At 30.4% G+C, this 15,354-nt stretch overlaps 1 protein-coding gene across 2 annotated transcripts in view; it reads left to right on the top strand.

The window, feature by feature from the left end:
• LOC129944563 (neuropilin and tolloid-like protein 1) overlaps positions 1–15,354 on the top strand; it is a 217,089-nt gene that overhangs the window by 136,703 nt on the left and 65,032 nt on the right. For both annotated transcript variants that reach the window (XM_056054088.1, XM_056054089.1), the window contains exon 4: positions 10,230–10,315. In XM_056054088.1, the coding sequence (XP_055910063.1) occupies positions 10,230–10,315 (86 nt within the window). The remainder of the gene's footprint in view (positions 1–10,229; positions 10,316–15,354) is intronic.

The following is a 15,354-nucleotide window of genomic DNA, read 5'->3' as shown; positions in this document are numbered from 1 at the left end:
TACCGTAAATCTGATAGTGAGTCCAAGCTAAGGGTTGCAAATTGCGCTGCATGGCCCTCCATACTTATTTTACTATTTATACGCAATAATGCTGGATGCTAGCCCTTTGAGCATGCAAACCATTTTCAGCTTAAAATTGGGCCTTATTTAACTTTCTGAAAGTGTAAAAAAGGCAAATTACGCCTTCTAGCAGTTCCGAGTTTTTGGGCGACCATATATTTTTTTTGTTGTTTAATGTCAGCTTTAAGACGATCAAATTAAAAATTAAAAATGTCCTAGTGTCCAAAATAAACAAGATTTTGTCAAAATGGCCAAATGTTGAAATAATTGACATCTTTTGGGTCAAATGTCAATTGCTAATTTGAGCATTATGACATTTCAACATTGATTTGGGAAACATTACATTGATTTTGGGCTTTGTGGCATTTTCATCCGAAAAGGTTCTTGAAAAATGGGGCAATTTTTAGACGATCTGACATTTTCATTATATTAATTATAATGCCATAAGACCCAAAAAAGTGTTAACCAAAGTTTTGGTAGCATTACCTTGTAAAACATTTTAATAAAATAGTTTTTTGCAAAAAGACCTAACGCCTTGATGTACGGCTTGAGATTACTACAAAAGTTTTACATTACTCGATCAAATCAAAACGATTTTAGTCTTAATTTTTATAAAAAAATGACTATTGGATTTTTATAAAAAAAAAATTAGTAATGAATTTAGTTTGACGCCGAAATCTTAAATTTTTGAAAAGACATTGGAATCGAAAATCAATTTTTACCAATTCAATTCAGCTGTCGGGTTTTCTCTTAATTTTACTGAATATTGAAAACAATATTTGATATGAATTAGTTTGTTGCATATTTAAAAAGATCCTAAAGTCGAAAATAAATTTTTACTAATGTTTTTTAGTTTCTTATTTCTTGTAAAAATACTTTCTGATTTTTCTAAAAATTTTAACAGATGTCAAAAACGATGTTTTTCATTGCCTATGGTATCTAAAGTTTTTTTCACGGGTACTGTCTCTTGTGAGGAATTGACAAATTCTCCAAGTGTGATTCTTGTCAGGGAAAGTGCCTTCTCAAATCTGTGGCCCTGAGGCAGAATGGCTAAAGTCTGTTTTTAACATTTTTCAGGAGAGCAGTTTGAAGTTTTAAGAAAAAGGTTTCAATTACAAATTGATGTAGAAAATTACTGAATCGTCTGACAGTATTGAACTTAGCATGGTTTTAAAGCTATTAAACCATCCTTTTAATCTTAAATTAAAAAAACAAATCAAAGGTTGAAATTAAAGGCGTGAGAAGCAAAAGAAGAGTTTAGTTGTTTTGCCTCGGGAAAAATGTTCATACAAAATATCTTAAGTAGAGTTAAGCTGTTTTTCCTTGAAGTAAATTGAAGTTTTAGTTTGCCAAAGTCGACTTAAGTTGTTTTTTCCTAATTTAATGAGACGCTTTGCTCCGCGTAACTCGACTTTAGTTATTATTCCATAACTACATTGAGTGAGATATGGCAACAAAATTTTGAGATAAGATTTTTACACACTTAAAATCAAAAAGAGAAACTAGCAGGCACGAACGAGTTTTTATTTTGGCCAGAGCATTAGTCGCTGTAAAATATTATTTTACGATCACTTGGTGGTAACAACCTAAAGAGTTTAAAAATCCCGGATGTAATCTCATTCCCACCCCTACGCGTATTACCTTCGTGCCACATATAGCGGCCAGAAAAAATATTCTCTAAATCATGTAAAGTAAGATTGAAAGTCTATAGTTGCCTTTTGTAAAAACTTACGGAGTTTCTTAGAAAAGGCGTTGGCAGATATTGCTGTAAGTCAAACGCAAAGGCTCTCATGCTTTGATTTTGCTTCGCGTTTTCATTATCAATCTTTTTTTTGGACGTAGCCGAATTCTGCTTTAACAAGATTTATGTTTTTGCTCAAATAATATCTTTTTTCTTCATCGTCTTGAGAAACATTTATTTTAGATATACATATGTACATGTATCACAATTTGAACAAGTGTCTAATTTAGGGACTTGAAACTTATTCATAGTTTGGAATATTTCAGCATCTTCTTTCTCTTGACTAGTTTTAATAGAAGGAGTTCTTTTTCCACGACAATTTTTAAATGGCAAAGTCGGACATGTCAGTTTCTTACAAATTACACTCCTAATTAAACTCTCAGTTTCATCAAAGCACTGTGTAAAATGTTTTCGATAAATTTTAGAACATTTGCCAGCATGCAAATTTACGTTTTCGTTCAGTTGAATTTGTCCGTGTTTCACTTTTTTTGTCAATAACTAACAGGTTTCCAACACATAGAATATGTTAATCATAAGGTCCCAGGGACCAATGGTGATTGAAAATTGATTGAACTTTCTCACATGAAAATTCAACTTGGCAATTAAATCGACACGTACCAAAGGGTTGACAAATTCGGGCCTGCTTAGACTAATAAGATTTTCCAACATTTCTGGACATCTGTCGGCAAAGTCTTTTATTTTCACGTTTTGATTCTATTAGGACAGTTGCTGGTTGGGTTGGGACATTTTAATCTCGGTGAATGAATCATGGGAAGTAATTTGAAAATCGGGATCTTTAAGTAATCATCAGAATCTTCAGTTAATAGACAAATGTTTCTTGTCTTTGTTGCTAACTGTTGCCAAATATTGGTCTACAAGTGTAATAGTAAAATACTAATTAATAGTAACCTTTGAATAAAAAAATAGGATTCTAAATGTCAAAAAGCATCTTATATCGATGTCAAATCCATTAATTGAAGCCTTAGCTTCGAATTCGTTGGATGGAAAATATCCCTCACTTCAATTGTATAAGTAAGAAAGATGCAGGTGCCAACGGGTCTCATGGACAGACAACCTCTACTGTAGTAGAGTCACAAAAAACTCAATTTTGTCTTAAGTCGACTTTGGCGGTTCTGTCTCCTGGGCACAGAAATTTGCCGTTCGGATTCGGCTCAAAACTGTAGGTCCTTCCATCCCTGCCAACAGTACTGGCAAACAGGAATGGTTGAGAGTTGTCAGTCACTAGGCTCTAGTTCTCAAACGGACTGTTTCGCCACCCAATGCATTTATTTAAAAAAAATAATTTTGGAGATAAAATCTTTTTTTGTTCGTAAGATATTCGAGATGAAAACAATTTTTTTTTCAGTTTTTTTGAGGCATACAAATTTGAATTGAATTTTTTTCTAAATATTGTTTGTTGGGTAGCACGTCACAATACTAAATCTTATTCAAGTCTCTAGTGCAATTGGTTCTTGAGATATTTCTTGTTAACCACAAGTTTCACTTTTTTTACGTTTTTGGTAAAAAACTACGTACTCATTTTTTTAGAGCCATTTCTGCATTATTAAATGTAGGACAATATTTTTTGAAGTCGATATATTGGCTGGTTCTTGAGATATGTACAACAACCAAAAGCATTTCAAAGTTATTGTTGAAAGTCCGGTTTGTCGAAACTTTGACATTTCGTGACGTTCCAAGGTCCTTAGAACCTTGAAACATGAAACGAGAATTTTCAAAATTTTCAATTCGACTAATCAAACCGATCGGACATTGTTTAATAACTATGATACTTACAAACATTCTAATCTTAGTTATCTTATTCTATTTGTTTAATCAACTAAATGGTTAAATATACATTTTCGACTAAAAGAAAAAAAAGGTGTAAATGTTAAAACAAATTATTTGTATTAAATTAAAAATAAAAATTATTTACAGACGAAAATTTTTAATTTGAATTTTAAAATTGTTTAGATGCATGGAATTTGTTGGAATTGAGAAATATTCAAAATTGGAAATTAATTTAAAAAAAAAAAGAAACATTTTTAAAAATATAATATTTGCTTCAGTCATATAGGAGCTTTTGCTAGAGCAAGACACCTTGTTAGTAAAATCTATCTCTTATCGTGATTTTTTTTTTTTTTTTTTCAATATTTCCAAACGTGTGCGATCACCAAGTTCCGAGGACAAAGTATTGTCCTCGGATAGTAAGTTACGAAAAACCCAAAACATGAACATTAACAACAAAGGTTCCAGGGGAAACTACTGGAGCCCTCTTCAATGTTTGCCGGATAGTGACAACGATGACGACTGCGATCTTGAAAATATAGACGAGTCGGCTTCGCAAATCAATCGCATCAAAAAAATTAAAATTCCCCCAATTAAAGTGTTACAAAAAACTTGTGAATATGTTCATACATGTTTGAAATCAATTAATGTGTCCGATTATTCGATAAAAAAAATGTCAATTGGCATAAAAATCATGTGCGAATCAATAACATCGTATAACATTGTGATTAACAAGTTAAATGAAGACAATTGTCAGTACTTTACACATGCACTTAAAAGTGAAAAAGCATTTAAAGTTATTTTATATGGCCTCAATGAAATTAATGTGTCTGTTCTAAAAGATGAACTTAACAAACTTGGTCTTTTGTGTAAAGATATTAAACTTATTACTAAAAAGTATGAACACTACATAGATACGTTCTACATTGTTTCTCTTGAAAGTGGTTCAATTAAATTATTTCAATTGAAAAAAAACTATCGTTCTATATTCCACACCCAAGTAAATTGGGCATATCAACGTAAACAAAAAAATCGAATTACTCAATGTAGGAACTGTCAGATGTTTGGCCATGGTGAGAATGGTTGCCATGTAAAAACATATTGTTCTGTGTGCGCTGGTTTGCATAAGACTGAAGAATGCAATAGCACAAACATTCATAAATGTGCAAATTGCAGTGGAAATCACAAATCAACTGACGAAGCATGTGCGATCAGAAAGAGATATCTTGAAATGAGAGAAAAACTATCAAATAAAGCAAGTCATCGTACTCACACTCAAACTTCAAAGTCCACAATCGCGAATCTTGATAAAAACAATCAAAGAGTGAACCCATCTTATCTGTCAATGGATGAATTCCCAACTTTACCACGGCAGCAACGTGGGTGTCAAGAAAGAGCACAGATGAACAGGGATGTTATACCAACAAGTACATGGGTAAATTCAAAACCTATGGTGAATACCAATCAACCAGCTTCGTCTTTAGTTTCTCATGGTGAGTTATTTTCTATGGAAGAACTCAACACGCTTGTTATGGAAATGATTAGTAAGTTAAGTTTATGTAAAACAAAAGTCGATCAATTTCAAGCTATCGCACAGTTAGCTACTAAGTTTCTCTATAATGATGTTAAGTAAAAAAATTATGCAAAACAATATTTCAGCTTATAATTTAAATGTTATAACATGGAATGCCAAAGGCATTCGGAAAAAAGTATTAGAATTTTTAAACTTCTTAAATCAAAATGTAATTGATATAGCACTGGTTACAGAAACGTGGTTAAATTCAGACATTACTTTTTCAACTCAAAACTACTTTTGTTATCGCGTTGATCGCTTAAATCAAGTGGGTGGTGGAGTTGCAATATTTGTTAAAAAATCAATCAAACATTCCCTCTTGCCTATTGTAAGGACACGCTATGTTGAGAATATTGGAATCGAAGTAAAACTTAAGCATCATTCTTCAGTCAAAATATTTTGCGTATATTTCCCAGGCAAAAATTCTTGCGAAGAAAAACGAATGCATTTTAAAAGTGACCTTAGAAAACTATTAATAAGAAACGAAAATTACGTTGTGGGTGGTGATTTTAACTGCCGTCACAGAAATTGGGGTTGTAATCGTGCAAATTCGTGGGGTAATGTGTTATCTGATATGTCTAATTTGTTTCCGTTTTCAATTTTGTTTCCGTTTAGTCCTACGTACTTTCCGTCTGGGTCTAGAGGTAGCCCTTCCGTCCTCGACCTATTCATCACAAATATTCCATCTTTTTTCACACAACCTAAAACTATGCAACGTTTAAATTCTGATCATCTTCCCGTCTGTTTTAAAATGCTTCAAAAACCGGAAGTTAGTAAAAGTTATTATCTGGATGTTAAAAATACAAATTGGAAACGATATAAAAAAGAAATAAAGTCAAAACTTAGAACAATGCCTGTTGATCTGAGTAGGGTATGTACAAAAGATGATATAGACACTCAGATCAATGCTTTTTCTAATACTATTATAGAAACAATAGAATCATGCGCTCCCAAGAAAATAATAAAATCATTTGTTTTTAAGATGCCCGAATACATTCTTGAATATATTCGTATTAGAAATTCTTTTAAGAGACAATGGCAACGTTATAGACTTCCTTCATATCGCATTCAAGTTAAACTTTACAATAAAAAGATAACTGAGGAAATACAAAAGTTTCGCAATAAGAAGTGGAATGAAAATCTTAGCAAACTAGATACAAATGCGAAGCCATTTTGGAATATTGCCAAAATAATTAAAAACAAAAACAGACATATTCCAAATCTAGAAAATGGCAATGATTTAGCTTACGAAGACACAAAAAAGGCTAATGTCCTCGGAACAACTTTTTTGAATAACCATTTAGTGTCCCAACATCTCAGTGATGATGAAACCAAAAACCTTGTAAGCCAATCAATAAGTGCTATAAACACACAAATTGTTGATACACCTGTTGACCAACTGATCACCATAGAAGATGTTAAACATATTGTTTCCAATCTTAAATCGAAGAAGTCTGTTGGACTAGACAAAATCAAAAACGAATATATTAAAATGCTTCCAAAGGCTGGGCTTGTATTTTTAGTCTTTTTGGTCAATGCATGTTTAAAAACACAATATTTTCCCAAGCTTTGGAAAACGGCTAAGGTTATACCTATTTCAAAGCCTGGGAAAAACTTAAAGCTTCCACAAAGCTATCGACCAATAAGTTTGTTGAGTAGTCTTAGCAAAATTTTGGAAAAGATTTTAAAAGAAAAAATATTACAAATTTCTGATCAATTGAACATTATTCCTAATGAACAATTTGGGTTTCGAAAATTTCACAGTACTACTCACCAAGTATTGCGAGTATGCCAGTATGTGAAAAAGAATCGTTTGCTTGGCAAATCAACTGGTCTCATTTTACTAGACATAGAAAAAGCTTTTGATACTGTGTGGCACGATGGAATGGTCCATAAACTAGTTTGCTTAGGCTTTCCAACTTATCTTATAAAAATTATTCAAAGTTTCCTATCTGATAGGTGTTTTAGTGTTTATATTAATAACTGTTCGTCAAATTGTTACCATGTTGAACATGGTGTTCCACAAGGATCTGTATTAGGGCCATTCCTTTACAATATCTATACGTCCGATATTCCCAAGCTTCCTGAATGTCAATTAGCTATTTTTGCTGATGATACTGGTATTTTTTCATCGCATGAATTTGGTCTCAATATAGAGACAAATTTAAACCATGCAATTGATCTTATAACTCAGTATTATTCTAAATGGAAAATAAAACTAAATGCTGATAAGGTACAAGCTATCTTTTTTAGTAGAAAAAGAAAGTCTTGTTTTCTTCCAAGCAACCAGATAAATGTTAACGGTGTCAACATAAACTGGGAAACGAGCGTAAGGTATCTAGGGGTTTGCTTAGACCAAAAACTTATTTACAGAGAACATATCGAAAAAACATTAAAGAAAGTTGGTATTGCGATAAAACTTCTATATCCCTTTATCAATAGAAAGTCAGGTCTTAGTAACAACAATAAAATTATAATTTATAAAGTCGTTTTTCAGGCAATTCTTTTGTATGGTTGCCAGATATGGGGGAAGTGTGCAAAGTGTCATATACAAAAACTGCAGATATCTCAAAATAAATTGCTTAAAATGATGCTTAATCTTCCTTGTTATTATTCTACAGCCGACTTGCATGCAAGAGCAAATGTTGAAAAAATTTGTGATAGAATTGAAAAGCTGAATAATTCATTTGTATTAAAATGTGATTTTTCGGATAATCCATTGATCAACCAACTTATATCCTAACCACTTTTCTGCCAACTAATATAATTTTCTGTTAAAACTTGTTATTTTACTTATTATTATGTTTCGATTCTTCTAGATATTAAATTATGTTATTTATGTATTTACTTAAACACATTGTGATATTAAATTATGCTTTATAATTTACTTAATTGATTAAATGTTTATTTATTATATATTTACCTCTGTGTGAGTTACACAATTATTTGTCTACTTGTTTTTAATGTATTACAATCAATTAATTAACTTATTATGTATATTTATTTATTTATAAGTTTGTTTATTTATTCATCAATTTCTTTGTGCAGTAATAGTTAAATAACTATTAGTTTGATTGTTTGTTTTGTATTTACTAAATTATTTATTAAATAACTAATTTATTTATTATTATATTTATTTATTTAATTTTTTTTTTATTATTTATTTATTTATTTATTTATTTATTTATTTATTTATTTATTTATTTATTTATTTATTTATTTATTTATTTATTTATTTATTTATTTATTTATTTATTTATTTATTTATTTATTTATTTAATTTATTGCTTAATAATCAAATTGTTTATTTATTTATTAATACATTTACAATTATAAAGTCACTAACTCATACTAAAATATAAACAAAAGTATATTTATATATTATTTATGAATTTTGATACTAACCCAAAATACTAACCCATTTAAATATGTATAATTTAAAAAACTATGTTAAGACACACTGTACCTGAACACTTTTTTTCATATTGAAGGTTTTTTTTGTACTTTCCTTCAAATATTTATATCATCATACAATTCTTAATTTTAATAATTTAAATACTGATTCAGTAGAAAGATGTAATGTATCTATCTTATATCAAATCTCTGTATATGTAAACTGTGCGATAGCCTATCAAATGTAATTCAAATACGAAAATAAAAAAATCTATCTAAATCTAATATTTGCTTAAGTTAATGCAAGTTGAATAATTAAGACAATTGTGTGTAATTTCAAATATTTTGTTTTGCATTCAAATATTTCTTAATGCGAAATTCATTTTTCCCTCCACATTTGAAGCTCTATGTCATGTATGTTTTAGTTTAAAAAAATCCGTTAAGCACTCTCAATTATAAATATTTAAATATTTAAAAATATCTCATCAAATAATTTTTTTTTTCACTTCAAGATTCTATCAAATTTTATTAAAAAATATCTTTTAGTTAGATAACTTTAAAACTCTGTTTTAAAAGAACACTGACTGGAAGGAAATTTTGATATTTATTTGTAAATCTTTCGGTTCAACTTCAAAATAAAACGGGTTATGAAAAAAATCGTTGTTAGGAACTCAGAAATACAATTTGTTTTTTAGGTTTTTAATATTAATTCCTATTTCATTTCATCAAGTCAAAAAGTCCCTTATATCCGTCCATTTTTATGAAATATTTTAAATCAGTCGGAACACTTAAAAAATCTGATTATATTTCAAATAACAACATCATCCAAAACAATATAATCCACATAACATTTTAATGGAATATAATAATAAATTTGGATATTTTATTTCTTCTCAAACTTTAATTTGAATTCAAAAGACTCTTGGAATCCTCTTCTATGAGAATATCATAATTTTTGTGATGCTCAAAATTTTTAACATATTCCTGGTTCCTCTTTTATACATCTATACTCCTTTATGTAGAAATTTTGAGTGTCATTTCATTATTATATGTTTCACTTCCTTTCTCTCAAGAAATATATTTTCAAAAAGTCATCATTCTTCAGTTTTATTATCTTATGTTTATATATGTACTCACATATTGTATATGTCCATTTATGATATTCCAAAAGAGCCTATATATTACTCTGGATGTTCCTGGTCCTGTCCTTATGTGTAAAATCCAATTCGTCCAGTTTTATACTCCAATGCATTTATTTCAAAAGAATGGAAAAATATACCTCTGTCTATGTGTCCTTATTGGATTTTACTCTGATGTGTGCGAGTAATAATATTCTTCTTTTTTGTTTCATAAAGAATTTAACCATCAACAAAACAGCAAAAAAGGATATTTCGTTTGTAAGCTTCGAATATCAGAGTTATAGAATGGTTTTCTCTCTTTTCTGGAATCGTATATTTTTCAAGGCGTTCTGCCTTGAGGTTGTGATTTTTCAATTTATATTATGTTTTCTGAATACATACCCACAAAAAAAAAAATATTAAAGACTACCCATTGACGTCATCGAGTATGTAAGAAATATGTGTTCTAGGAATTTCATACGACACAAAATAAAACATGATTTTTTTCAATTCTTTATGAATTTAATTTTAATTTTGTAATTTTTCTGCTTTTGTATAGCTCCAAAAGGACAGCTGATACGATTGGATTTTCGGAATTCGTTTAACATTGAAAATAAGGAAGATTGTAAATTTGATTACTTAGAGGTGAGTACGATTACCTTATGCTTTTTTTTTAATATTTCATTGTAAACATAAATAAGTCAAGAATCATAAACCCTTAAAAAAAAAAGAAAATAAACCTTTTTTCAAAACAATACAAAATAAACAACACGACAATCACAATTATTCTGAAATTAATTCAAAATTTATTGAAGATTTCAAAATGAACACTTTCTTTACGAACAATTAAATCTCCTCAACCACTTCTGTTTTTTCATGCGATGTTAAAAGCTGAATTATTGCTAATACATCCTAATTATCAGGAACAGAATTACAAAGAATCCAAATTTTCATTTGAATTAAAACAAAAAAGAGAAAAGGTAGGGTAACTTTGTAGCTGTATATTAAGGAAATAAAATGAAAAACAAAACATACATATTTACTCTAGGGACCTATTTTAAGCCTAATTAAAACCAAGCAAAATAAGCTTCTTATACAAATTACCAAAGGTACTTTTTTTGTGTTTTTGTCTTGAACCCTCTTGATAAGAAAAAGTTTTTCAAAGTATCTAAGTTTATCTGTCTCGTAAAGCAACGATTACAATTGTTTTCTCTCTCACACTCTTTTGTATATATTCATACAAACCTTGAATTAAACGTTTCTCATTAATATTTTCCGCCTTTTTCACTACGTTTAATCCTTAATAAAAAGAATATCCTATTCTATACATCCCTTTTTGTGAAAGGCGAAGGGGGTTATGGGAAGGGTTGGGGTGAGCAAAAAAGTTATAAGACGACCGAAAAGAAAATGGTATAGAAACGTTTCATCCTCTATTTACAAAGAACCACAAAAAAGGACGAAAAAAAGGAAAACATTTCAACTATAGCACGGGGGAGAAAAAGAAAGAAAGCAAAACCCATAAAAATTAACTATTATTCGGATGAATGTCCGGCGCTTCTGGACCACCCTGTGTGTGTGTGTGGCAGTGATGGGCAACCCTTATGTAGAGAAAACAGAATACCCAGAACAATCACAATAAAAACCATCCTTTTGTGGTCCACAATCCACACAAAATAGGTTAAGAAAAAGAAAAATAAGGGACAAGATCTAGAGATAAGGAAAAGACAACAATGCGGGCTGTGAAAAGAAAATGCAAGTATAGAGCGAAAAGAACCAAAATAAAAAAAACTTCATTAAACTGAGGCTTTGGAAAAGTTGTAACTTGTCAGTAAGAATTCAAAAAGTTATCTATTTTTAAGTGAAAGGATTTTCACCATAGCAATGTCATACTTGTGGATAAAGGAGATCCAAGGAATCCTTCCTATATTACGTATGTGTGAACAGAATATAAAATATTTTTAATTAAATATTTTTTTCAAATAAACATTACTTTTAATTTTTTTCATTTCATTACTCAGTTTTTTTAATTAGGAGAGAGTGGGATAAAATGTCGGCTTGCAAAAGTGTTTTTTTTTTTATTTTGTGATTTTATTTTAAAATCAATAACGTTGTTTATTTAACTTTTATAAAATCTTTTCATTTTTTTCCACATTTTATGCTTTTTTAGTGAGACTGGGGTAAGATTTGCATTTAAATATTTTTCTTGTTTAAAATGATATACAATTTTTCGATTTTTTTAAATTTTCTAAGAAAATATCTTTAAAAATAAATGCAAATCATTTGTTTTCCTATGGGACTTTTTTATGTCAAGAATCACCCGAAATGAATTTAAATCACTTTTGGCACTTCAAGGTTTTTCTTGTATTACCCCTTTTTGAATGTACCCTCATCTTCTTTATGCATTCTTCAGTCTAAAAAAAAGAGCAAACTTTTGTAGAGTTCTCTTTGAAGATTTACTTTTGAAACTGCCAACGCGTGATGAAAATGACATAGAACTGGATTTAAGGGCACTTTGATATAGTCATTGGGTGGCAGGACCAGCTTTCCTTGTGCTTGGCAACCGCTACGAGGCTCTAGCCTCCACCACTCTATCCTCCGCGCCACTAGTCATTCGTTTTCTTATATGTGCGTGCAAGTGGACAATAAAATCCACTGAAGGATTGCCACTTGAGATTAGATTTATTTGTTTTATTTACGAGCTAGGACCTTAACTCATATATTTTTACAATAAGGGTAAACGATAGGGTATGGTAGGGTAGCATAACGTAAAGCTTTTTCTATTTTCACATCTTGTCTCATGACATCACAATTTTTGTTTTAAACTCATATCGTATCTCAGGCAGAATGAAAAAAGTATATAAATTTCTGTTCTTCAAGTTTTCTTAGTGTTCATATTTTATATATGTATACAGAACATATTTTTTTAAAAGACGAAAGAGAGGGTTTTGTGAAAAGTGTCGAAACAATTTAAGTGCTTTACGATGTTTATCTGGGAAAAAGTTTTTATTATGTACGACGACGGGTACCTACAGAATATGTTTGTATGTAGGGTAGGTTAGGTATTCAGGTTCCTTTGTTTTCTTCTAAAAACTTCCTAAAGACACTTATGTACTTATTGAGTAAATGGTGAGTTTGATTTAAGTATCAACATATATTATATTATATTGAAAAAAAGATATTTCCAATGTTCTTACCTTTGATGGAAAATTACAACATTGGTAATATAAGACTGTTGTTACCTTGTGTGATTTATAAATTGAAATTGATTGGTTAGATGAAGTTGCATTAAGAAACAAAGTAGGTAGCTTGTTCAATTTATTTGTGTATTAAATTCCCTTAAGGAATGTTTACTTTGAAAAGGGATTATTGTTAACAGGAATAAAAAAACCCTTAAAAGTTTCCAAGTAAAATATCTTGATCGCAACATAAATGATGAAATAAGAATTATTGTAAAACATTGTTTACACATCTGGGGATTTGGTGAAACATTTTTTGTTTCACAAATTATTATGTTTTTGCAGTTGGAAAATAACGAGCTTTATTTTTCGTCTTGTCCTATGAGAATGTGGGAATTTTTCATTCACAACCTTCCTAGAAAAGTGCATGTTTTAATTTTTTGAGTGATACATGGTGGCAGAGTTCTTAATGTTTGTTGCTTAATTTAACTGCTGCTCATCCAGCTTTCACTTGCGTCTGTCCGAGAATTGAAGTGAAGTAGTTGAAAAATAATTGGCATCAGTTATAAAATAAGTTTTGAATGAATGTCAATTTAACAAAACATCATTCAACTGTCAAAAAAGGAAAAAAATTGATAATTTTTCAGTAATAAATCGTTTATAAGTTGTGATATTTTGGTTTGGTCGAATTAAATGTTTATGTTGTTTTTTGCCTAAATAAACTTGAGAACTATCAAAAACGAATTTCTCATCATTAAATAAATTTTTTTATAAAATGCACTAAGTTTTTTTTGTCTCCAAGCTGCATCCTTGAGTAATAGTGACAATTTAAATTCTCCCTTGTACATTTTTGTCAACTGATATCACTTAATAAAAAAACAATACAGAAAACATGTTAATAGTTAGAATAACAAAGATTAACGTAACTTTTCAACTTATTTAAGTTAAATTTTTTTAATAGTTTTATAAAGAATATATTACGTCTTAAAAGACTCAAGCAGGTGAGACAAAAAAGAATCTCTACCAAGAAGCAAACAAATCTTATAAAAAATATATGTACTACACTCTACAACTAGCATCGAGTCTTAGCAATATTAATGATAGTAAAGCTTTCTGGGACATTGTTAGAACCCTGAAGAAATCTTTCATAAGACTAAATCCTATAATTCTGGTTAATTTCTTCGAAAATCTTCTGAATAGAGAATCAATTGGAAGCCAACTATAGCTTAGACCAACAATTACCCAATTACAAGTAACCAGAACCATAGATTGTTGTCACGAATTCTACTAAAATGCAACAAACGCCTTTCATGAAGAATTAACGAGAACTTTCTCCTATATTTACGACTTTGCTGAGGCTCCAAAAAGCTTTAAAAAAAACATAATAATTAACTGAAGAAAGGAAATCCAACGGATTCAAATAACTTTGAAGGCTTATTTTTCCTAATGATATATGAAGATCTCTACAGGAGCTTTATTGGAAATACTCACTAATTTGCTAATAAAAACCAATCCAGGTACCGTAAGTTCTATTCCACTGTTAATAATATCCTGACAAGTACTGCTCTATTCCATATAGAAAAAAAAAGAAGCTATATGCCTTGATTGATAAAAAAGCCTTTTTTAACAAACTCTCGAATTAAGGCATGTCTGCGAAGATATTTAAAATACTACAACTCCTTTATGACGAAAATAGCTCAAATGGATGGAATGGTAACTTATTATAGGAATGGTTTTAAATAGAAAAAGGAGTAAAACAAAGCTGCCTCATTAGTCCTCATCTTTTACAAGCAAGCACCTTGAACGTTTTAAATCCAGTGTTGACCAGATGTTTTTTGTGGCTTGACATGTGGTGATGTTGGTCCACCTGGTGCCTGCCCTCCTCACAGCGTCTTGCATTAGTAGCAGTTTACAAGTAGCGATTGATATGCCAGTACTTGCCAAACGTGGTAGGATGGGCTGAACTGTACCGTTCCTAACGAGTTCATCTGCCTTACAGTTACCTGGAATGTCTCTTTGGCCCGGAACTCAGCAAAGGGGAGTATTGAACTGTTGCGCCATCTCCATTAGAGATGATTGACAGTTATGAACTGTTATAGAGTTTTTAGAGATAGAGTCCAGAGATTTGATAGCAGCCTAGCTATCAGAGAAAATACAGATATCAGATGTTGATATCACGTTTTCTTTGAGCCAGGACAAGACTTCCTTTATCGCCAAAAGTTCCACCTGGAAAACGCCACTATGATTGGGAAGGCGGAATGAGAGACTCAATTTCAGTCGTTCAGAGTAGATGTTTTGTTTTTGACCCATCTGTGTAAAAATGGATTGACTCATCCTCCAGGAATTTATTCATTTCGAAAAGATCTGGGAGGTATAGAAATCTGGAAGTTTCTGTCGAATTGCAGTTGGGGGATGGTGTAGTCTGTGTGCTTTGGAATTGATTCTTAAAACCTTAGAATTACGGCGTGGCCAATGTTGTTGTAAATCCACTGTGACGAAGCTTTGAGG

The sequence above is a fragment of the Eupeodes corollae genome, chromosome 2 (genome assembly GCF_945859685.1).
Source record: "Eupeodes corollae chromosome 2, idEupCoro1.1, whole genome shotgun sequence".
Lineage (NCBI taxonomy): Eukaryota > Metazoa > Arthropoda > Insecta > Diptera > Syrphidae > Eupeodes > Eupeodes corollae.
This window is presented reverse-complemented; position numbering and strand designations above follow the sequence as displayed.